The 25,516-nt window shown below is 37.7% G+C and overlaps 1 protein-coding gene across 2 annotated transcripts; it reads left to right on the top strand.

The window, feature by feature from the left end:
• The first annotated feature begins 44 nt into the window (after positions 1–44).
• On the top strand, positions 45–25,516 carry RUFY2 (RUN and FYVE domain containing 2). 2 transcript variants are annotated; one of them, XM_026852015.1, is made up of 18 exons: positions 45–881; positions 2,416–2,589; positions 3,070–3,187; positions 5,185–5,286; positions 6,555–6,678; positions 8,690–8,751; positions 9,334–9,399; positions 11,200–11,269; positions 12,455–12,556; positions 13,309–13,425; positions 13,999–14,166; positions 15,625–15,722; positions 19,742–19,861; positions 21,652–21,781; positions 22,356–22,450; positions 23,465–23,513; positions 24,455–24,532; positions 25,316–25,516. In XM_026852015.1, exons 2-18 carry the CDS (start codon positions 2,460–2,462, stop codon positions 25,457–25,459), a joined length of 1,773 nt encoding a protein of 590 aa, XP_026707816.1. In that variant the 5' UTR covers positions 45–881; positions 2,416–2,459; the 3' UTR covers positions 25,460–25,516. The 2 variants fall into 2 exon arrangements, with proteins under 2 accessions (XP_026707816.1, XP_026707817.1); XM_026852016.1 differs by lacking the exons at positions 19,742–19,861; positions 21,652–21,781; positions 22,356–22,450; ... (1 more) ...; positions 24,455–24,532; positions 25,316–25,516 and adding an exon at positions 16,610–17,038 and having other exon boundaries at positions 46–881.

Below are 25,516 nucleotides of genomic sequence, written 5' to 3'. Positions count from 1 at the left end.
CTCCGGGAAGGCGGGTGGGGGGTTATGCCGGTGGGGAGGGAAATGCCCCTTTTCTGCCAGCCGTCGGGTGGCGCGGGGACAGCTCGCTCCGGCTGTGGCCGCGGCGGCTACGCGCTGGGCGGTGGGTTTTTGCACAAATACTGTTTGCGGTAAGGGCTTGGCTGCTCACCCGGGCTGGGAGAGGGATGCTGTCTCTTGGGCCAAGCCTTGCTAGTCAGGCTCCGGTGAGGCTGGCGACGTCAGCGCCACCGGCAGACTGTCCCCTCGGGGGCTGCTGCGCTGGGGCGAAAAGAGCCTTCCCGAGCTCCTTTTGCTCCGTGTATGTGCGGATTACCCCATACAATCCCTGAGCAGCGGTTACTAGAAAACATGTCATGTGAAATAATAAATCTTGATTTTCTTTTTTTTTAAAGAAGCAGGTGAAGAAAAATATGCAGGTAGACCATACTTTAAAACGGACCTAAAATGTGTTTCTGCCTCAGAAAGACCAGACAAGAGGGCTGATAATTAAAAGGACAGTAGACCTGGAAGTCTGTCTGTGGGGAGGATCAGCTCCAAAAGTCAAAATGAGGTCACCTGAAAAAGGAATTTGTATGATGCCTTTGGGGAAATGGACTGAATGCTTGGCAAGGGAGAGCTATCCACCTGAAGTCTGACTCGAACAAGGCTTTTCCTCCAATAACACTCGTATTTAGTACTGTCAGTAGCAAACCTCATAGGATATCAGGCAGTCTGACATGAGCTTTACTGGCAGAAACGCCCCCGTTGTTGTAAGCCTCCATCTGTTCCAGACAGGGGTACTGGTGCTGCTCTGGGTAGGGTTGGTTCAGTCCCCGGCAGGAAATCAAGAGACAAACTAGCGAGCTGTGACAGCTAACTGGGTAAACTTTTGCTGGAGCACCATTGCTAGTTGTCTGCTGCGTATTCCAACATCTTTTAATGCTTTTAGTTGAAGTACTGGTAAAATGAGAGACTGTAAAAGTAGTTTTTAAGGTTATCTTGTGTATGTTATCTCAGTAATTTTTTTTTTTCCCCTAGAAAACTTAGATAGGATATGTTGTATGGTAATAGCACACTTTGATATTTGACAGGCAATTAGGAATATAGAAAACTAGATAGTAATTTTCTAAGTTTCTAAGGTCTAATACCTAAATATCTAAGGCTGTGGTATGCAAGAAGCGAGACAAGTCATTTCATTGCCGTTTGAGGAAATGAGAAAGTATCCCTCTGTTATAATGATGTGGGTTTTTTGGTTTTAGTGTATACAGTTCTTTATGCTTTCTGATGTGCAAAGAGGTCATATACCAATACTCAGATTTGCAGAGGAAGAGGCTCACATTTTTTCTCAGACACGAATCTATATGGATATTTTGACATCTGTGTCTCAATATCTTAAAAAAGATGATCTGTGCTCTTCATTTGGTTTTTACATAATTGGTTAAATTTGATTGCAAATAGCAGAAAACAGTAGATTATTGACTTTTTTTCCTTCTTTCCAAGTCACTTTGATCATAGTGAATAAACAAAGGGTTGTTTTGCCTTTTTTTTTTAGTTTGACAAAATAGAGGGTGACCTGAATGTTTGAACTGCTTCATTACAAATGAAAATAAACTAAGAATCTCCTGAATGCTCTGGTTTCAGTAGCAGGACCTCCAAGAAGTCTAACCTTGTCCATTCTGTCGAATTAAGATGATGTTTCTTTTGCTGACTAGATTTAATCCCCAAATATACTTTTGTAGTGTACGTTTTGTCAAATTTACCAAAACCATTTTTAGATTAAAGCGAAACCTTTAGTTCCTAAGCTTCCCTGTGTAGAAAATGTTTTGTAGCTATATGAGAAACTGAAATTAGTATGTAATATTTTCCTGAAACTGCTCCTGGTTTACTGGCTGAGACCATGCACAGCTTGAGAAGGAAAGCATGCGTTTATGTCACTGTGAAATTAAGACTGAAGCAGAAAGTGATTACATAGAAGAAGTATGATGTCTGTTGCTGTAGGTAGACTATAATACACCAGATAGATACCTACATTAACAGGAGTGCTGCTTTGGTGTCATGGTAAGGGCACTGATTGCTGTTATACAGCAGAGCTTTGGAGTGCAGCCTTGATGCCTGTGTTATTTTGCAGTTACTGACTGCTTCCGAGATGTAGAGACACACAGTACCTGAGAACTGACATTCCCAGCCCTGGTTTTGCATTCACCTGTTAAAATGATGTCAGATCTGTAAGGGTGTTTGTTGGAGTGGATGTTTTTATATAACATGGTGGTTTATAGCCCTTACTGAATTATTCCTTTCGGTATATCTAGATTAAGGTAAGTTTTTCTTTGAATCAGGTGGCTACGAAGCATGTTATTATTTTGCATCTCTTTGAAAACTTCACCCATAACTTTTTTTTTTTCTTTATTGTCTTAGCTGTAAAGGACCCTACAGCTGTAGAAAGAGCAAATTTACTGAACATGGCAAAATTGAGTATCAAAGGACTCATTGAATCAGCTCTGAGCTTTGGCCGCACTCTGGATTCTGACTACCCACCTTTGCAGCAGTTCTTTGTTGTCATGGAGCACTGCCTGAAGCATGGCCTTAAAGGTGTGGTAATTGCTCTAGCTGCACATTTCTCATCCCAAACGTGCTGTTTTTCTTCCTTTCTCGAATGAGATAAAATCAAAGCATGTTATGTTGCTATAAAAAGTAAAGAAAATTTGTAGATTTTCACCTTTTATAATTAATAGTATTGTTATTAATACTTCACAACATATATTTCCCCATTTACCAATTTTTGTATACCGTTTGTTGTAAGTGCTCCAGGGACTACTACAACTGTATGTATGTATGTAGCTTATATTTTTAGCTAGTCATCCTTTCTATATTATTTTTGTTCTAGCACAGCAATTTTATGTTCACAGCAAAGTGATTCAGAAGATGGCTTTGGAGACTGGTGAACTGACCAGTGTCACAGTTATCTGGAAATCTAAGCTCAGCGGTTAACCCTTTCATCACAGCAGCATTTTGAAGGAAGCTAGTCCATTAATTTAAATTAACTCCATTACTTGATTTTTCTCTTCCTAGTAAGAAAATCCTTTCTAAGTTACAATAAAACCATCTGGGGACCTCTGGAACTTGTGGAGAAATTATATCCAGAAGCTGAGGAGATAGCAGCAAGTGTCAGAGATTTGCCTGGCCTTAAGTAAGTAGTATTGGTAAAATACAGCAAGAAATAAAGGACCTGATTGAGAATCTACAGATGTCTAATGATTTCATTTGGCATTAATCAAGCCTTTGAACAGCTAACACATGATATTGGGGGAGAGCATCTGTGAATCTCGCTAGCTTTTCATGTTCTGCACAAAATAGCTAAAAAATACAGTATTTTTATGTTCTTTTCTGATGTCCTGGGAGAAGAGTTTTCTGAATGGTGGACAAAAATGGTGCAAAAAGGAACAGGTCTGCAGTCTAGAACTGCAGGAAACATGTGAGTCTAGTCAGCAAAAGCTGTATAAAAACAAAAGGTAACATAGAGAAGAGGAAAGTATTAGGCAGCTTTTCAGATTCTTGTGTGTAGGGTCCTTCTTAAATCTAATTCTATGCTGTGAACTACAATCGCCTCCCATTCCTCTGCACTCTGCTTTTGTATTTAGTTTTATAATTGGACATATATTAAATTCTGAAAGGCTTTGGTTACACTGTGATCGGTATATGGTAGCATAAGGCTTATAATGTATAGTTTTAGACCTTATCTAAAACACATAGGTATATAAATTATGACTTGCTCTTGTGCCAGGCCAGATGAAGTAACTCCTTTTGTCAAGTGTTACACTCTTCCTGTCCTGATATAGCATGCAGGTTTTTGGGGTCTTGTTTTGCATTTAGGACCAGTCAAACCTGGCAAATCAACAATTGGTTATGGGACTGGTAACCCCCCACAGCCAGGGGTTTGGCTGCTTAGACCATGGGACGCACTTTGGGAAACCTGGGGTCCATCCGTCAGAGAAGGGAAGAGCATCTTTGGTTATAGGCTTGTCAAACTGGTGAAGAGGGGCTTTAAACTAAAGTTGCCAGGGGAGGGGAGCCTCAATCCATCCCACTCCTACCAGCTTGATGCCAGTGCCAGCAATAGATGCCCAGAGCCTGGAGAGGGGTCACAGGGCATCAGGAGAGCACCTGGAAAGCAGCATAAAGGAGTTGCAGCCAGAAAGTCAGCTTCATCAGGGGCCCAACTTAAATGCCTCTACCGGGAATAAACAAGAGGAACTAGAGACCTGTGCATGCCTGCAGGGCTACAATCTTACTGGCATCACCGAGAGCTGGTGGGATGGCTCCCGTGTCTGCAGTGTTGGAATGGAAGGGTACAGGCTCTTTAGGACGGACGGGCGGGCAGACAAGGAGGGGGTTCACCCTCTGTGTCAGTGACCCGCAGGGGTGCATGCAGCTCTGCCTGGGGATGGGTGAGGAGCTGACTGAGAACTTATGGGTCAGGACTAAAGGGAGGGCAGGGACAGATGTCATAGTGAGGGTCTGCTACGGGCCATCCGACCAGGAAGAGCGAGTGGATAAGGCCCTCTAAAGACAGATAGGAGCAGCCTCATGTTCACAAGCCCTGGTCCTCATGGGGGACTTCAACCACCCTGGTATTTGTTGTGGAGGGACAACACAGCAGGGCATAAGCAATTCAGGGCATTCCTGGAATGTGTTGATGATAATTTCCTTCTCCAAGTGATAGAGGAGCCAACAAGGAGAGGTGCTATGCTGGACCTTGTTCTTGCCAAGAAGGAGGGGCTGGTGGGGAGTGTGAAGCTCAAGGGCAGCCTTGAAATGGTGGAGTTCAAGGTCCTTAGGGCAGAGAGGAGGGTGCGCAGCAAGCTCACTGCCCTGGACTTCAGGAGAGCAGACTTTGGCTGCTTCAGGGATCTGCTTGGCAGAGTAGCAGGGGATAGAGCCCTCAACTCCTGTTCCTTCCAGGGTCTGCTCCCAAGCCCAGCTGAGCTGATCAAAATTTTTCTGATATTATCCTAAAGCTTGGAGTCAAAGCTTAGATATTATGGCTTCCCAGACTGCATTTCTCAGCTGATACTTTAAAATACCCTTCCAGAAATACTGATTGCTCTACCACTAGGCTTATGTTTAAGACAGCAAATTGTTATATTGTGGATTTGAGATTATTTATCTTCATGCCTTTTTTTCCAGAACACCACTGGGCCGTGCTCGGGCCTGGTTACGGTTAGCACTAATGCAGAAGAAAATGGCTGACTATCTTCGCTGTTTAATCATTCAGAGAGATCTTCTCAGGTAAACAACTAAGTAGATTTTGTTTATCATTTATTTTAGAGCTTTAGTTTCCTGAAAAAAAACCCCAAAACTTTTTAATGTATCCTTAGCATAGCGAAGTGTAGATTCTGGTCTGTGGACTGATGTCTTCCAGTCCTCAAGGCAGAGGGACCAAACACTGCTGCCTCATCAAGAGGGCCAGCTGGTGGGTGAAGGGATGTTTTCTCGCCATCATGTAGGTGGGCCTTCTGCAACATGCCTGATGGTTCATTTGCAGATGAGGGTGATGGGGAAGGGCTCCTGCTGCATTCCTTTGCCGTGCAGAATACAGACTGGAAAGCTCCGGAGAGGAGACGAATTCACCCCTGCCATATGCATGGTTTCCTACTGAGCTACCATTGCATGGAGGACGATTGCTTTGAACTTTCCTTTCCTTTCCCAGTTCTAAAACTGTCATTGCTCTCTTCTAGTATAACTTTTCTCTGATGGAGTAGTTGAAGCACAAAGGGGAAAAAAAACCCTTGTCATCTTCATTTCAGTTCTATAACCTATACATATTTTTAAGACTTTTCTTGTATGCCTAGATCATGCTGATATGTCAGGATGACAATGGTGTTCATCAGCTATGGAATTTTCCTCTTAAAGCACAGTTTGTTTCATAGAGTCTAAAACTTTATTTTAGAAGTGCAAGGAGGAGGAATTAAATGTTGGTATTCTGTTGTTTAGTGGAGTGTTTTTCTTTTAAAAGCCTTTTTTAGCATTTCAGCCCTTTCCATTTCTTTTCTCTCACTCTCACTTTTAATTTTAAACATGTTCATTAAAGTCCAGACCTTTTTACACAAGTTAAATTTTTTACCATTCTTCTTTTGTATTCACTAGTGTTTAACAACATAATACTTGTCAGAATCAGTGTGGCCAAACATCCACCTGTTGCAGTATCCTGTTCAAAAGTGGCTAATAGCAAGTGTATAGGAAAAAGCCTTTTTTTTTATTGTGTTTTTTAAAGACAAAGTAAGTCCTGCCTCCCAAATCTTCCAGCCCTCTATCAGCTTGTGGCTCAGATTTCTGGAGCCAGAGGTAGCATCTTTGTTTTTAATAGCCTCTGAAACAAACCAGTACTTTCAGTTTTTAAATATTTGTAAAGTATGAGCAGATCCAGTTCATCTTTATGATGTTGGGGTAAGGCTAAAATCAGAGAAACAATTCAGATTTAGATGTCACGTATTATTAATGTATTGGATGCAAATGTAATGAATATACCAATAAGACACCATTTTCTTCTTTAACAGCGAATTTTATGAGTATCATGCACTAATGATGGAGGAAGAAGGAGCAGTTATTGTTGGGCTATTAGTTGGGTTAAATGTGATAGATGCTAACCTGTGTGTGAAGGGAGAAGACCTAGATTCACAAGTAAGTCAGTACAGGTAAAGTAATGTACATGCAATCCATAAGATTTTTACATACAGTGGATTTTGTTACTGTGGAGTTGTGACTTGTTAGAAATCTTACTAGAGACTCTTTAGGACGTGATCCATCTCCTGGATTAGTGGGGCCTTTTGCATTAACCTCAGTATCAGTTGGGTCAGGCCTTTAGATAGTGATAATTGTCAGAGTGCAAGGGTAAAGTTTGATGCTTCGTCATCAAAATGTATGCAATAGTAGCAATGCAGAGTTCTTTCCGTGTTAACTGCGTAACTCCTCTTTTTCCTTTGTGGGAGAAGTATAGTTCCATGACCAGTTTATCCCATTTGGTTCATTTATTGTTGTTCTGGAACATAATAGGAATGTTTCAAGGACCTGAAACAAAAACTTACTTCACACAGTGTAATAAAAGACCTTACTGAGAGGGTCACTGCTTCCAACCTGCACAACAAGACTTAGAATTCTTCCTCCCTTGCAGAGTGCTTTGACTTTGAACTCTGATCTTTTCCAAGAAAACCTTGATGGATTCTTTTTAAAGGCATTAAAGGCATGGGATTAATTTGTCTTCACGTGTTCATTCTTGTTACTATCTAATGTTTTAGGCACTGATCTTGTGTACCAGAAGATGTAACATTGAAAGGCCTGTAATTATATAAAACTTATCAATGTGCTCATCTTAGTATTGAAAATTATATGTGTGTATCACAAAATCTATTGCTAGGTACACCTTTGTTATTTAGGCCACTTAGTGGCTTTGCTGTATGAGGGAAGATAAAACTTGATCTGAGAGGGTAGTAGTGGCTGTCCAGATGAGAATTTAGAGTAATTCTGTTTGTGAAGAGTAGTGTAAATAAGTCACCTTCTCAGAGAAACCAGAAGCCACGTGTTGTATTGAGCAGAAAGAGAAACTTCTGAAGGATGATGAGGTTGCATCTGGAAGCATAGTTCTGGCATGTTAGAAGAGTGCTATTCAGTGGTCAAATGTGTGTATGCACACATGGAGAATTTAACTTTTATAACTTCACGGAGAAGTAACTTTTAGAGAGCTAACTTTCTACTTTTTCATAGACATAGTATTTGCTTTAATAAGCAAAATATGTTTTTTAAAAAGCTGTTGGAGAAGAGACTTTTTACAAAAGACATGGAAGTGACAAGTAGAAGGCTGTCATAGGGAACTGACAGGAAGGTATCATATAACCCAGGGAAATGTCAGACTTAGTAAGTTACCTGTATTCAAAAGCTAAAGGGAGCTCAAGAAGGAAGTTGTAGATCAGAGAAATTGAGATACTTTTGTGAAGAGGCTGCTAGACACCAAAAAGAAAGGGTTTTGGTAAAAAAACCCGTGGTTAAATACTTCTGTTACAGGTTTGTGAATAGAGTTGGAAGCAGAACTCATGGTAATGTTATTTATCATATATGTGATTAAATTACAATTGAATCGAAAAGAAAAGAAATTGGATTTAGCAAGGTTTAAAAAAATGAATGCAGTTGAGTTGGCACACCTGGGAATCAGCAAGTGTGGTGAGGTAGGAGTATTTGGCAAGAAATATTGAAAAACTAAACATGGGGGAAACATCAGTTTGGGAGACATGCTGTGATAGGAAATCGTGAGAAGCACTACAGACAGATTATCACAAGTCTACTCAACCAGTTGCAGGGTTAAGTAATACCTAGTAATTTCCCAAATGAAAGTCTTCCTGTAAATTCTTGGCTAAGCTCAATCAGAGGTAGGAAGTAATCTTTTCTTTGGGCTTTGGTACATGGTCCATTGTTAATTTTGCTCAAAGATAGCATAATTCTTAAAAATACATTAAACTATACTTTTTTAAAAAAGCTTTTGTTTAAAATGTTACAGTGTTTTGAGCTTCTGGCTGAAAGTCAGCCAACCTTGAAAAAGCTGATGTGACTGAGGTTTTAGTAATTATATAGATACAAGACTGTGAATCTCAACAGCAGTTATTTGTATGAGATGAAACTGTGTACATTTGCTTTCCCCTAGGTTGGGGTGATCGATTTCTCTATGTATTTAAAGAGTGATGATGACATTGGGGGTAAGGAAAGGTACGTCCTCACCAAATACCTTGAATTTTGCACATTAACAAATGATTTTTTGACTGGTGCCCTGTTCTTTGTAGAAATGTCAGGTTCCCTAAAGATGAAGTCTTCTGATCCCACTGTCTTGAGAAAAATGGTTCTGTATTACCAGTTAGCTGGAAGAATATTTGACCTCTGAAGCAAGCCTCAGCCACATCACCTACTTCCTTTTCCCGATGGGCAGTATTGGAGGATTGCAAGGTGGCAATGAAAAGGAACCTGCTAACCTTTAAGCCCTCAGCTTGGAATTTAGTCAGTGTTTCAGTGAAGCAGAGTTATGGCAGAGTAAATAAACATCATTTTTTTGTATGAGACTCTATGTTGCTATGTTTTAGGTAGAGAAATTGTTTGCAGTTAAAGCATTGGGTTTTTTTGTCTCTCGCTGATGTCACAACATCTAAGTTATTGACTTGATGCTTGTGAGATGAAGCTGCTTTTCTTTTTAAAAAGCCCAATTAAGATGGACATTTGCTTATGATAGGTATATTTTCAGTACATAGTTCAATACATCATTTTGTTAAAGCTAATTTTATTATGTGCTTGTTTTAGAAATGTACAGATTGCTGCAATTTTGGACCAAAAGAATTATGTTGAAGAGCTAAACAGACAATTGAAGTAAGTATTACTTTGAAGTATGCATGTCAGGCCAGGCCTACAGGTAAAACACCTCTGATTCCTTTTGTACCACAGCTTTGTGAGAGAACTTCAGAGAAGGGGTGCAAATTGTTTTATGTTTAGACTGAGGATGTAGTGAAGTTGGAAGGGATACGCTCTTCTGGAGAGACTCAAGGAGTCTTAGTTTTCATGGTTTTGTTTTTACAGTTGGAACCTTTATTCTTCAAAGAAATAGAAAACTGATCAAGGTCCTCACAATTCCTGACTACACAGGAATGAAAAGCTTGATCTGGATTTTAACTGCATTCTGTTTAACAGTTTTCAAAAAGTGTTATTGAGTGTTATGGGTGAATCCACATGATATGGTTTCTTTGCCTTTCGTAATATTGTAGTCTGTAGCTTTAATGCCTAGGACTAAAACTGATTAAGTTCATGACTAGCTGGAAATTACTTACACATTGTAGGTTGTTGTTTCTGTAGAAAGTTTTCAGGAAGGCAACCTTTCTCCTTTACTTTGCTAGGTGGAGCAAACCTAGTCCACCGCTGCGTTTGTTAATGTACAAATAGAGGAATGGTGATTGTAATTATCTGAGGAGTCCTGTACAAAATTAAGCTATGTGAGGAGCTAAGAAAGAAAAAAACCCAACAAAACCGAACAACAAACCCACAAAGAACTTCTGTAGAATCTGTAGTATACCTGATTTTCTTGATCCCTTCTTGAAATGGAATCGTATCTTTTCATTTTTAATACGGGTAATTTTGATCACTAGTTACTCTGTAACTGCTGTTGGGGTAAAGATATTCTGATTTGGAATTGTGTCAGTCGCTGAGTGGAAACTTTCAACGGGACAGAATAACTGAATGGGTCAAATATCAGCAAAATGGAAGCAAGTTAAGAAGGAGAAAGGAGCTATCACAATTAAGAACAGTGGTGTTGTGTGATGATAGCTGTCATTGTTCAGGTGAGCCCCTCTGTGCTATGTATACTGGTTATGCATGGAATTACTTGCAAGCCAGTGATTCAGCAACTCTCCTATTTAATTTCAGGTCAGCTGTTACTTTCCACACATCCTAAAATGCATTAGTCTCCTCTGCCTTGCCATTCTTAATGAACTGGTAACTTCTGGGGACACCAGGGTAGAAGTACGTGGAAAAGTAAACAGTGTTACAGAACAGGGTTTGTTTGTTTTTTTTCTGTGCGTGAAGTGCAGCCTAAAAAAATGTGCTTACAGCAGAAATAGGCAATCAGGTAATGGAGAAGGCCTGAATGTAGTTTGATATGATAAAAAACCCCCCACAGAGTAATAAAAGGGAACAAAATTTTGATGAGACTTATAAATGAAGTCAAGGAGCATCAAGAAAGCCTGAGGATAGATCTCAAAAAAAGTGGAGGAGCAAATAATTTTGTAAAAGAAATGGATTTTGAAGGAAGAGAACCTGGAGAATGGTTTCATTATATGGTGGAGAAAACCCCAAGAAGATTGTAAACTGTCTTTTAAAGGAAGTCATTAAACATTTGGATGCAATATAATTGTGAGGATAAACGGAAGGGAGAATACATGTAAATTCACACCCAACCAGGAGTTTAAGTGGCTGGGATGACATTGGGAGATGGAAGGAATTATATAAATGTTTAACAAAAGAGACTTATTTTCTTATATTTAGGAAAACCTAAAATAATGGGAGCAGACCTTTTAGCACATAACTGTTAAATCACTGTACTTCGCTTTAAAGCTTTTGAGCTTGGTTGAATGAGTTTTGATATAATTTTGAATAACGTTTTTTCTTTTTCTCTTTCAGTAGCACAGTTAGCAGTCTACATGCAAGAGTTGATTCACTAGAAAAATCAAACACCAAACTGATTGAAGAGGTACTTTTTTTTAGCAATGCATAATAGATTATTTACTCTCAAACGCTATTTTTTCCAAACATACTTGCATTACTTTAATCCACATAAGTTCTGTCTATCATGTTCAGATACCTTTACTTTGGCTTGAAGAAAAGGTGGAGTAGCTGCAGGGATTTGAAGTCAGCTTGCCTAGGTAGCTTGCAGGATCAGTAAATTAATTCTGTAGAACATTGCAATGTCCCACTTTGGACAAAACCAGAAGAGAAGCCTTTCTTAATGCCAACTGTCAGTCTGATTCTGTGCAGATGACTAGTCCATAATGGATGACAGCAGTTGCTACAAAGAGACAGAAAGTAGTTCACCAAGCAATTTCTGTTACCGTTTTCAGGGTAAATGGTAACATGGTTTCTTGCTTATTTACCATATGTTTATATACAATTTTTAGACTTGTCCTGCTCTGGTTTTGAATTTATATACTGTATTTCCAGTTATCTTTGATGCTTAACTAGATTCCAATATTTTTAACTTTGTAAGAGAGAGCACAATTTTTTTCTTTAATCCAAGGTGCTTGAGGAATAGTTAATGAAGTGGAAAATTGAAATGTCTAAATTCAGCTATTGAGGGGATAGCTAGCTCACTCTGGGTATTAATGCGTCCTGATGGAGGGAAAACATTTTTACTGAGTGTTAATTCTCAGAGTATTCTGGTTCCTTTACAAGCCTTCAGCCCAAGTCCACCTATTTTGATCAGCTGGCTTATAATTCTGATATTAATGTATATACTGTAGGGCCCAGTTATGATGTTTTGTCTTTTGTAATATTTTCTTTTCATCTGGAAGATGATTCCTTATGTAAATTGCTCCACATGATACATTAAGATGTCCAAAAAAGAACAAAACTGGGTATATTTGAATCCAAATGGAAAGGAAATTGAGGGTCTTTAAGTCATAATAAAACAATGAAAAGTAAGTTCTTTACCAGACATGAAATAATGAAGTATATTCAATATGCATGCTGTTGTGTAATGAGGCCCATTACTAAAATCAGGAGCTTTATGTTTTCTTTAAAAACAATTAAACCTGTGTTTGTTAGACTGTGAGAATAGAGCAGAGAATGTCTTGGTCTTGCATTCATCAGAACATTTTAAAATCTATTTCTACTCACAAAACTCATGCTGCTTTTATTTATTTATGTATTTTATTTACAGTTAGCAATAGCCAAAAACAATATAATTAAACTTCAGGAAGAAAACCATCAGTTAAGGAGTGAAAATACTCTTATTTTAATGAAAACACAGCATCATCTAGAGGTATGTTTGTTTTATCACATTTAATGTAGCAGTGTCACATCGTTCATTGCCATTCAGATGTTCTTACATTGCAACTTGAAGTAAGCAGTAGCTGGGCCAAATCTAAACCAACTTTTATTGGGGAAAAGACTTATTAAATCTGGAAAGCTTTATAGTGGCATAAATATATTGAAACTATAGGACACTAGATTGTTTTATACCCATATGCAAATTTTGTAGCATTTTACCTTGTATTCTACTTTTCTTCCATTCTTTCTTTTTTCTTCTTTTCTGTAAGCTATATCTAAGAGCATTTAAAGCAATATTATCTGAAAATCTTGTCAAAATAGTGTGTGTTTTAGTTGCCGTTCCGACCTGTCTCATTGTATAGATGTCATTTGGAGTAAGCATATATACAATCACTGAGCTTATTTTTAAAGCTGTGGTTTGTAGCTCCTTGTGTAACTTCTTGAATGTGTTTTACAGGATAACTGGTAAAAGAACATCTTAAGGGAAAGTGTGGATTCCTCAGTACTGAAATAGTTCTGTGTTAGAGTGACTTAGTGGAGGAAGACTGTACTGCAGTACAATTTTTATTTTGCTAGATTTATAAAACTGATGATCACATAGCAGAAACAGCTCTTTCCAGTGTTTGTAGCGTGTTTGGAGAATGTATTTTTAAGCGCTTTTTTTTTTTCGCCGCGAGTGTTATATTTATGCTAGTAATTGCTAAACTTGTGATGAAGAAAAATAGATTCTCCGTATCTTTGTAGGCAACTAAAGTGGATGTTGAAGCAGAACTTCAGACATACAAACACTCCAGGCAGGGTTTAGATGAAATGTACAATGAAGCACGTAGACAACTTCGAGAAGAATCACAGCTTCGTCAAGTAGGTGTTCTTTTCTAGGATTACGCTACTTCTAGAAAAGTTTATGCTTGAGCAGAGTCAGTTTGTGCATATTTCTAGTTTTGCTTTGCTGAGCTTAGATGTTGCCTTTCATCGACTTTAATTGCCTTTTCTCTAACTGTTTTTAATAAAAAGGATTTTCTAAATATTTAAAAAAAATATTTCTGTAACAATACATTTTCTTTGAGAAATTTTTCCATCCATTGTTAGCAATACTGTGTGCTCTGTATGTATGCTAAATCTTTCTTGTGAAAACAGAAATCCTTTAGTTCTATTTTTGTAATTAATACTTAGGCAACTCTATGCAATACTGGCGGGGTAATTTCTTATAATGCAAGTTTTCTTCTTCCAAAGTTAAAAAAAACCCCACTGGTCACTAAGTACATGAGTGCAATGTTTATGTAGTGGATAATTTACAAAGTTAAGGAGGAGCAGAATTTCTGAAGTGGTGAAATAGGTGGTGCTGCAGCTCTGTTAGTGTTAGCTTTTATTCTTTCCAAAACAGAGATAAAATGTTGCATAATTATTTAAATATTTTGTGTTTGTGTTTTATAGGATATGGAGAATGAGCTAGTGGTTCAAGTCAGTATGAAACACGAGATAGAACTTGCCATGAAGCTGCTGGAGAAGGACATCCATGAGAAGCAGGATACCCTCATAGGCCTTCGACAGCAGCTTGATGAAGTTAAAGCAATTAATATGGAAATGTACCAAAAGCTGCAGGTAAAGGAACAGTTTGCTGTTAAGCTGATGAAATTACTTTGATTGGAGAGAGATGCATTACCATTTTGTTTAGTTAAGTACTGCTTCTGCCTTAATTTTTGGTTTCTTTTTGCTTCTCAGGTCAGCTTGTCGTTTTGAAACTTTACAGATGCAAGCATGATTTCACACAAAGAAGCTCTTTAGGCAGTCGTTTAATGCTAGTGGGCTTATAAAAGAAAAGAGCATGAGAATAAGATCATGGCCTAATAACTTGCTATGTGGAATAGAAAGAGTAATAGTATATCTAGTGATAATGACACTCTTTGGCCTGTGTTCTATAAAGAACCCAAGAGAATGTAGGTACGTAGTGAGGAGTTAAAGAGGAGATCTGAGCTTTCAAAGTAAAGAAAGGCATTTGGAAAACAGGGTTATATTCAATGGAAAAAGCTAATTACAGGTTGTTTTCTTAATCTGTTAACTAACTAAGAAAATCTATAACGATGCAATTCTTCTTTGGGAGAATATGGATCTCAGAGGCCCAACATGCAGGTAACCGATGACCAAACACCAAGGGAAGATTATCGCTGAATTATTTATGTGAAACATAAATTAAATTTATGGAATAAATGATCAAAACCAGCACAAGAAACCAGTCAAATCTGTGGCAGAATGAGGGGGGAAAAAAATTAGAATGCTGCAGAGAAGTAGTTGAGATGATGGACAAAGGATGCAACTTTTCCACATGCAACTGTGTGGAAACTGGACGAGAGGAAGAGAAATACAAGTAGGACTGAAAAGAAAAATAAGAGGAGAGTGTTCTTCAGTTTGTTTGGATCTGTAGGTTGTTTTGGTTTTTTTTTCTTTTAAAGCTGTACTTCTGGGGACTATGGGTAACACTGATTTCACTTACGACATTCAGACACGCTTCCTGGGCAGAGTAGAACAGTTTAATCATGCTCAGTCTCTGCTGATTAGGGGCCATTTGATAGCAAGGATAATGTTCTACTTTTTATTTAGATCTTTGAGCTGTGGTTGTAGCAGCTCTGCAAAGAATCAAAATTGTGAAATGTGTTTAGTAAAATTCTTACAAGATTTTTAGGTGCGTATGGTGGTTTCGTAAAAGTTGGAGAACCTTAGTGATTTCCAGGACTAAGCATCCTTTATTGGTAAGGTTCTGGGGGGCTTCTTAAAAAGGTGATCTGTGAATTTGACTTGAAAAATGAGTAACTAAGAAAGGAAACCAAAATGAAAAACATATCCTTATTAAATAGCATCTGCACTTGCAAAATACAAAACTACAAATTTGCTAGGCATAACATTTTAAGTACTGTCAACTACTTTTTTTTTTTGATGGGAATGTTTAAAAAGAATCAAAACCTGAAGCTGTTTTAATGTTTTTCCCTTCAAATATGAAGGAAAAAAAACCCCTTGAGGTAACAATATATACCTACTTCAGTTTTAACCTTTTTTGTAACACAGGTTTCTGAAGATGCTATGAAAGAAAAGAATGAAATAATTGGTCGATTAGAGGATAAGACCAATCAAATTAATGCAACTATGAAACAACTAGAACAAAGGTACAGGCCCATCTTTGGTTTTCTTCATTTGTGTCTCCATCTCCTTACATTTTACCATATTCCTACACAGTTGCCACCGAAATGTAACTTTCAATTAGAAAATTTGAAAAGAACCTTTCTGAAACATTAACTAGTGCTTCACTGTTTGATTTTTTTTCTTTTTTTATTTTTTTTTTTAACAACCACACTTATTCTAACTACAGACTTAATCTTTCAGTTTTCTTCCTCCACCATATTTCTTCTGGTCCTGGGTTTTTGTGCTGATACCAAAAGTTGTTCTTCCACCTGTTTCAAAATTCTGATTCATTATTACTTTCCCCCACCCCCACCCCCCGAATGAAATGCAATAGAAACCAAAGCATTAATCTTGCTTATACTTAAGCATGTGCTTAATATAAACATTTAATGCCTTCATGGATCACTGCTGTATTTGCTGAAGCTATTAAAATTGTTGTCTGTTGCTTTGGAAGCACCATTATTTTCAATGACACAATGAGTTTTTACACTGAAAGGTTGAAAAGTGAAAGACTAAAATTCCAGTATAGAAATTTTACATTATGGTTAGACTGCATGTATTGCATAATATTAAAATGTGATTCATATGTTTTAATTTAGTGGCCAATATGCAACATTGATCTATTTAATTGTAAAATATAACATATCCATTAGCCCTGTCATGTTGGTGTTTGACATGTCTTTTTTTTTCATTTAAATCTGATTATGAAAAACATGGTTATGTATTAAAAAAATTAGTGACATGAATATTCTTTTATTGACATCCTTTTTCCCTCTTTTTTCTTTTTCTTTTTATCCTTTATCCCAATTTCTGTTTTTACTATTTTGCTGCCTTCATCTGTCTTTGATTTTTGTCCACTGCATTCATGAAGTGACAAAGATCTGTTAACTCAAACTAGGACTATTGCAATGTCATTCATCAAATGTGCCAGCAATGAAGCTCAGCACCAGTATAAACTTGTCAAAGATATTTCATTCTGAAAGCTCCTCCAGATCTGTTGTGTTTAAATAATTACTGATAAAGTACAACTTACGAATTTTTAAATTACAACTCTAAATATAAAGTGGTATTAGAAATCCTGCACTGTAACTGATCGTAGCTGGGTTCTATTTTGTTTTCTGAAAGAACATCATCTCCGATCTCACTTTACCCCTCTTAAAAAAAAAAAAAAAAAAAAAAAAAAAAAAAAAAAAAAAAAAAAAAAAAAGTAAACTACTGCACTATTATTAAGCAAATGTAAGCTAGTTTTCTAATGCTATTTAACCACTTCTTAACTGTCAAACAAAGTTTATTTTAAAAGGTTAGCTATCTTTACTTTGGCTGTACATTTTTATGACATTTGTTTCTAATTAGTGATTTTTCCTATTCTTTATGGTACTAATAGATTTAAAAAGTAGCCCTTCTGACTAATATTTCCCTTCTGCCCTGCTTATTTCTTTCACTTTTAGGCTGTATTTATCCCCAAAGCATGCTATCTGTTGGTTTTTTTTGGTTGTAACTAGCACTGTTTTCTTAAACAGTGACAGGAGTTTGGGGGAAAGGGGTTTGAGTGCTATATCAGAACGATATATTAAAAAAAAAAAGAGTGGAGTCGACATACATGTTCAGTATGTACAGTGGAAGAATTACAGGGTTTGGGGAGAAGGCAGCTAAAGCACAATTCCATTTTGCTGAAGTGATGGGGGTTAGAATATTTTCACAGAGTTAAAATGTGTTCGGAGCCTGGACTTGGACGGGGCTCCAGACAGGAAGGACAGCACACTTTAGCAAATTTTGTAGCTGTGACTGCTGCCTAGAACAGCTGCACCATGATAGCTACAGTGGAAGTTGTAGTAATAAATAGGTTTTTACATTTAGGGCCCAGAGTCTGAACTTGTCTAACTTGTTTGTCAGCTAAGGATCTTGCCTGCCTGTGGCTGCGTCTACGCTGTAATCCTAACCTGTGGTTTTGCCCAACCCCTTTTTCTTCCACCCATCATTAAGCAATCTTTACAGCTCTCCTTTCTGATTTGAGTTGCTGCTTGCCTGCACTGCAGAAATCAGAGTTTTAGCTGCTGACTGCCCTTGGTGTGCTTCCCAGTGTTTCCTGATGTGTGGAGCGTAAGTTGCCTGGGAAAAGTCTTTTAGGGTCTTTCAGCAGAAAGGGATGTGTTTGTAAAAGTGAAGGGCAGGACAAAACAATACAGAGAGGGTTTCTACTCCCATCATGTTGCCTTATTCCTTGGTTTGGAATCAGAAAGAGCCTTTAACATGGGCTGGCTACTAAAAAATAAAAATAAATTGATTAAAAAAAAATCTCCCATCCTCAAAGGAAAACCCAAACCAGAAACACTGAATAGAACAACAGGTAGACCAGAGCAGAAATGGGAGCATAACCATCTCATGGTCATCTATGCAAAAAAGTGTCTGCCTCAGTATCATCTGAGTCACAAATCCTGCTGCGGACGTGGTCCAGCTCCACATTTGTCTGGATGACGGCAGTGCACTTGGCCTTGGTGCTAGTCTAGAGGATGGTGCTGTAGGTTGGCTTGGCTAGTATGATTCTTGGGTAGCAAGCTCCCTGTCTACTTTGGTTGTGGAAACTACACTGCAGTTTAATTTGTGATTTAGGGAGGGTTTTGACTTGCTTTTGATGTTGTCTTGTGTAGCTTCATTCAGCTGCTTCTGCCCAGTGGATTGACCCCGCTTTTTCCCAGCGCTCTCCTTTCCATACGTGTTTTGGCCCTCTGTGCACCACCATTGCAAATGTGATTCAGAACGTTCGTAAAACAACTGTTGTAGATGAATGAGATAGTACACACTTTATAAGGCAGTTATAATTCCAGTCTTTTTTCCCCTTGTTTACTGGCAGCTTTTGGAAACTCCTGCTGGTGCAACTTCATCAGTAGAAACACAAATGTAGACATATTGCTGACTTAATTTCTTTTTAGCTGACACTGGAAGTTGTGAGTTAATCAGCGTTCAGCTAGCTGCTGGGAAGTGAGAAACCAAGCACAGAGAGAGAGTATCACAGATTTCTCCCTCCACTTACCTGAGAGGCCCTTCAAACAGTTTTGTTAAACACGATGCAACAGGTGGGGACATTCAGTGGTATTTTACAGGCTCTTTTACTCTCCTGCCTTTTCATCAAGACAGGTGTAGCCATGATATAGCACAAGTTCTATTTTAGTACCTTTACTTTTGTTACATTACACCCACCTTTTTTTGAACTGAAGAAGTGACCAAGCAGAGAGGAGCCACAGTGAACCAATGGATTCCAAGGGGAGTGCTACCTGAAGCAGAAACAAACCCCTGGAATTCAAAAAGGAAAGATTAAATAAAAAGACTAATCCCTCATTTCTTGATTAATTGGTTTTATTTATTTTGTCTATAGTATGGAGCTATTTTAACCAGTGTAAGAATGCATTATTTTTAATACAGATGATTTAAATTAATTTAATAATATGATGTAGTTGAGGTAGTTCTATAAATGTAGTGGGACCTGTCACGGTGTGTCGTCTTGTATTAGGCTAGTTGAGTTTTTTGCTGTCTGATTGCAGTGCTCTGTATTCAGCCTTATGCCTGAATTGTTTTGAGCTGCTTTTGCACAACACATGCTGGGTGATTAGCACAAGCCAAGAACTTTTACAGGATTTATTTGGTGGGGGGGTTGAAAGCTTCCAAAAATAACACATGCACATATGCTAAAGGAAAAAAAAAAAAAGCATTAAGGTATATGCTTCAATTCTAAAATATGTATCGTCATGCTTTGGCATCTGTTATTCATGAGCATAAAATAAAACAGTGATTACTTACAGTGATTACTCTCTTACTGTATGAAAAAACAGGAGCTAGTTCTCTAGGCATTGTACGGATTTCTCGTTTGAGTTTGTGAGTTTCCCCCAAACTTTGTTTTTATTTAGAAATGTTTCTATTTCCCCATTTTTCTTTTATTTGTCTTCTTCACCCTCTACACCCTAGTTCTAGCTTCAGTTTTACCCAAAGTTGATTTGAATTACACCAGATTGCAGCAAGCAGAGAAGGCTCAAACGGAGGCTGAGGCCGAGGATGAGAAACTTAAACAGGAATATGTGAATAAATCTGAAAGTCTGCAGAAAGAATTCTCGCAGAAGGAGAAACAGCTGTAAGTATATCCTTCCTGTTTGGAATACTATACAGCAGTAGAGACTCTACACTGCGGTATGCCCTGTGTCTTAATACAGGCTGATTGTTGATAAATGGTTTTGAACAGAATGTAAATACTAAAGATCTTCATGTTTGGTACTGGCAAGGTGGAAGAAAATATGCCAAGAAAGTCAGGCAACCTTTGGGTGCCTCTAAAATGATGTGCAGCTTGAAAGGAGGGGGAAGAACAGCATTATTTTGTTTTCTAAAAGTGCCAGCTTAACTCACAAGGAAATTATCGTAAGTGGGTACAGAGACATAGTGTAGTAGTAATATACGCTCTAACAAAATTAATGAGTATGTAGTAGTAGAAACTTAAACAGAAATGGTATAAGAATAGTTTAATTCATCAGGTGTATGAATAAGGTAGAAGTGGTTTAACTTAACCACTGCGCAGGAAATAAAAAATAAAACTCCACTGGAATCATAAATACTAAAAAATAATATAAAAGCCAACCTTCTAGTCTTGCTCGTGTTAAATCCTTCAGTACTGATTTAAATCAATATGTAACTTAAAAAGCTCCCTGTCAGGGCAGGTATTTTCCCTGTTTGGAAAGATAAGAAGTAAATTATATAAGACAGTGCAAATTGGTGGCACAACAAGGATTGGGGCTTAACAATGAGTGATTTCCAATCCAGTTCTTAGCCCACTCTGCCTCTCTTACAACTCTGAATGTTAATAAACTTGTTTAACTGTCATGACAAATGTTCACTTTACTACCACAGTCATCTTTGCAGATTTTGGCAAAAGAACAGTTCAGACCCCAGCCTTAGAATTCTGCAATTCTGAAACCTCAAGGTCATGTTCACTTCTGATCTTTTCCAGCCAGATGCTGAGGTAGTGTCCCAAAATGTAAGTCTTTCCTTTAAAAATGGTTTTGATTTTAAAACAGGAAAATTAATGTGCATACAGGTTTTTTCATCAAAAAACCTTGCATGACTACTCTCAGATTTTTTTCCTTTTTTATTGTGTTGGCACAATTTAGATCTAGAAGGTTGAGCAGTGTGCTTCGATCCTTTGGTTTCTCTGTAATATTCTAAGCACCAACTCTTCTGTGAAACCGATAATGAAATTCCAGCTAGAGTGGATCTTCCGTCAGAGTAGCCCTAATTCCTTTAACTGGACTCCAGTTAAACTGACAGAGTTTAGATCCGTTTTTTATGTTGAACCTCAGCTAGGTAGAAAGCTCAATAAAAATAGTAATTTAAAGTCCTTCCTCCTTTATTTTCAATTCTGTTCAAAATGCCATACGCCTTAGTCTAAAATAGAAGATTCACATCTGAAGGGTATAATATTACACTTTTACAAGCACCAGAGCTGTATGCAATCATTGTCTGCACCACCAATGGCAGTGTGGTTGGCTGGCTGGTTGGTTGGTTTTATTTCAGAAACAAGCTATGTAAAGTTAAGAGGGCTTTGCCTTATGGGTGTTTTAAGAGTACTTCAGAATTTTGTGGTTAATATTCTCTTGCTCATTTATTGCGAAGGTCAGCTTTTCAAAATTATGCCGTATTCTTGGTCTGTTATATAAGTTTCTTTTTAAAAGCATTTTCTAAGTGGCAATGTTTTGTTTTACTTATTACACTGATGTCTAAAATACTATATCGATATATTATTTCTGTTTTAGAAAACACGTAAGTTGATTGTTTATTATGATAATAGTATATTGCACCCAGAAATAAACTTTTTTTTTTTTTTAAATTATACTCTTGTGCACAGTGATTTTGTTTTTGTTTTGCATATTCTAGGCTTCAGCTGGAAACAGATTTGAAGATAGAAAAAGAGTGGCGGCAAACCTTAGAGGATGATCTTCAAAAGGAAAAGGAAACTGTATCTCAGCTGAGAATAGAGACCCAAGAAATAATTAACCTTAAAAAAGTAAATTCTGCAGTAAAACTTGACTAATAATTTAGAAATTGACTGCAAAGATAATTACGGACTTAGGAATGGTATTTTTAAGAATTTCTGCAAGTAGGTAAGAAAGGATAAAATAAGATTAAGAAAAGATTAAGACTAAGAAAAAACCAGATTTTTTTGCTTCCCATTTAGTCCTCAGGTCAGAACTCAATTCTTAGAAAACACAATCCTTGTTTTCCTTTCTCAGTTTTATTGAAGACTCTGTCTTCTTATTGCAGGCCAGAAAGTGCTTTGGCCTCTCTCTGCTTTGGCTATATAGAGTTGTTGATCTCTGCCATCAATTGTTTTTATTTTCTTCCTGGAAAGGACTGCAGTAGCAAAAATGCTTCATTTCTCAGGGTCTAAGAGGGCTTAATCCTGAGTTGTTGCTGTTCAAATTGGATTTGGGAATCTTAATGGAGTCAGTGATGGATCATTCATTCATTTGGCTTTCTTGGCAAGATCAGTTTTGGGTAGTAGCATTTTTCTAGGCAGTAGGCAAATACAATTTAGAGAATAATTGGGGTTTTTTGTTTGTTTTGTTTTTTGTTTTAAGGAGTTCCTTAAACTTCAGGAAAAGAACAAGCAACTGAGAAGGATATGTCAAGACCAAGAAGCTGCTCTCCAAGAACTGGCGTCCAAGCTGAGCGAGTAATTCCATTATTCATGATGATGATTATTTTTGTCATATAAACTTGAATTAGGAAAAATAATAGGACGGTGGTCATGTGAATTAGACTGTATACAACAGTAGTACCTAGCCAGTTATCAAAAAGAAATATGTCTACTTAGATCAGGTCTATTTATTTTTGGCTGGTGGGCTAGCTGTAAACTCATGGGTAATTCTAGTGCTCTGAACAGAAAATCCTGGTTTGAAAGGGCCTGGGGGCATTAGGAGTTGTTTTGTGTTGAAAATGCTGGGCTAGTTTGCATGTTGTGGCATTCCTAAAGAAGCAGCTAAGTAGAAGAGAACAGCTCTGTCCCCAGCAGGACAGTGCTTGTCATTCTGTGAGGACACACGCTCATGGATTCCTTTCTTTAAGAGATGACGATTCTCTCTAGGAGCATCATAGGACATTGTTACTAAATCTAAGGGATTACCTTATCATAACCCTTCCAGACTATAGTGAGCAAGAAGCTCTAAACACAGTTCTCGTCACTGTTATGTGTTGTTAAAGTTTCATTTAATGATCTCTGTCTTCCAAGTAGTTTTGCTGTGACTTTCATGTCCTATAAAATAACTTAGTACATGTGCTGTGACTCAGTTCTGAGTGGGTTGGCACTGCATGCCTGGGGGGAGGCAGGTTTCTCCGTAATGGCATGATGTGGTCTTGTACAAGACCAGAAGTTTAAATTCTGGTTTTGTACCAGTGCTGCATGCTAGCTTTAGGTATCTGCACAGAGCTATGCTGGTACAAATTTCTCTTATCCACATAACCCCAAGCAAATTTACAGCCATTCGAAGGATTCTGAGCTCTTTGGAGAGAGCTTAGTATAATGCTTATTACAGCAGGGTGTGATACTGATTGCATCTCCTGGATGCTGCTGTAATACAAAATACTAAGTCAGGGAACTTTGCTTATAATTTTTAAGTAGCTGCTCTTAAAGTTGTTTGACCATAACTGACAATATAGGAGTTTGAAATAGCATTATCTTATTCTTTAGATCAAAGCTGAAAATAGAAGATATAAAAGAAGCGAACAAAGCGTTGCAGGTTAGTAGTATTTGGAGGAAAGTGTAACTTTCTTTTTTGACTGTTCCCTTTGAAATATTTTGCAAGCGTGAGAAGGCTTCTCTCCCAACAGCAACTATTCAGGAGAGATTCCTATGACTTCCTCCAGTGGGAGAGAACCACAGACTCCCTGTAACCTCATGAGGAAAACACTCACTTTTGATTTTTCTTCTTTGATGTACAGCTGTGCATTTTGACACTTTTCATGCAATGGTACACGCTTCTATATTTTACAGAGTGTAACTGGGACAGACTCTGTAGCCAAACGAGCATCAATTACATACTCCTCAGTGATCAGTTGTAAGTGATCAACCTGGGAATTAAGTAAACTTGTAGTACCAAAGCTGATAAAAGATGATCTGTAATGTCGAGAGGTTTGGAACTTTCTTAAAGGTGTGCAGGAAGCACTTGAGAGCAGAGATTTTGTCTTCACATGTTCAATCATGTGGTATGTCACCTTGCGTATTATTTCAGTCCAAGTAAAGGTGTCTGAAGTGGTTTGTTGAGCAGATTCCTGTTTTAATAATTGGTTTAGACTGAAGGAAATTGTCAGTTCTTGACACTGTCCTGGGTTTTTTTGCTTCCCTGCATCTTGGGTACTGTTCCTATGTGATGGGCAGGGAAACAGGCTTCATCTCTGAGACTTGGATACCTTTCTGCTTTTCCCAGCTCAGCCATTGACTCGCTTTACTACCTTGAGCATGTTCTCTTTGCATCTATTCCTGCTCCGTCTTGTTTCATAAGGTTTTGGAGTGTTTTGGAGAGTCTTGTACTGCTTTAGAATGTCTTTCTTGCCATTGTACTGGTCTCAGAGCATTAAACAATTCAGGCAGCAGATGTACTGCTATTGATTTGTCTTGTCCCCTGGAACCCAAAGTTTAACTTCATCGCATACATATAGTTATGACAGTTTTTGTCTCCAGGGCCAGGTGTGGTTGAAGGACAAAGAGGCTACACATTGCAAGTTATGTGAAAAGGAATTTTCTCTTTCCAAAAGGAAGGTAAAACTTTAATGACATTTCTTTCAACTTGTTTACATGTATTATGAGAAAAACATTAATTATCTTAGAAGTGTGGCATGAAATGTCATCGCTCAGATGAATGCATAGTTATTTTTGAGATTTCTTTCTAGCTTTTTGATGTATACAATGCAGCTGGGCCCTCATTTTGAAAGAAACACTGCCTTTTGGTGAAATGCCACAAAGGAATGTACTTAAAAATTATTCAACCTACGTTATGGAATCATCATCTCAAATGCTTGTCGGCTCTGGCACTGTTACAATTTAACACATGAGAAAGTATTTTTGTGTCATTTTTTATACAACACACTAAGAAATGTTGAGCTTATTGTAATTTTCAAGTAAAATATGTTAATTTCCATGCTGTATTAATGCATGTAGGATTTTTAATTTTACTTTTTAATGTTAAATTTCAATGAGCTACCTGACAGAATCATCCACTGTCTTGAATATGCTTATGTTATATTTTTATATAGCAGAATATGTTCTTAATCCAGGGATTCAATAAAATTTGCAAAACATATATAAATATATATGGTCCTAGGCAGACCATATATCTGTCTACGGTGCCACCATGGTCTGTCTAGGATTACATCACAGGTTGGGGTATGATGAGTTATCTTTGGAGAATTGATTCCATGCTTAGACTAAAGAAGTGGAAGGAATCACATTTTGTTTGTTCTGTGTATATTGTTTATTGGTATCCAATTATCAAGTGCATTTCCATTGTAAATTTTAATTTTTAATCTTCTCCCCATTATTTAGCATCACTGTAGAAACTGTGGTGAGATCTTCTGTAATGCCTGTTCTGACAATGAACTGCCTCTGCCTTCTTCACCAAAGCCTGTTCGGGTCTGTGATTCCTGCCATGCAATACTTATACAGAGGTGCTCCTCTAACGTGCCATGAGATTATTTTGCAAGATATTTATTACCTTTTGGTATTTAGTTAATCCTGTAAAAAAAA

This window comes from Athene cunicularia (genome assembly GCF_003259725.1).
Source record: "Athene cunicularia isolate RWA chromosome 6 unlocalized genomic scaffold, athCun1 chr6_part2, whole genome shotgun sequence".
NCBI classification, from domain to species: domain Eukaryota; kingdom Metazoa; phylum Chordata; class Aves; order Strigiformes; family Strigidae; genus Athene; species Athene cunicularia.
This window is presented reverse-complemented; position numbering and strand designations above follow the sequence as displayed.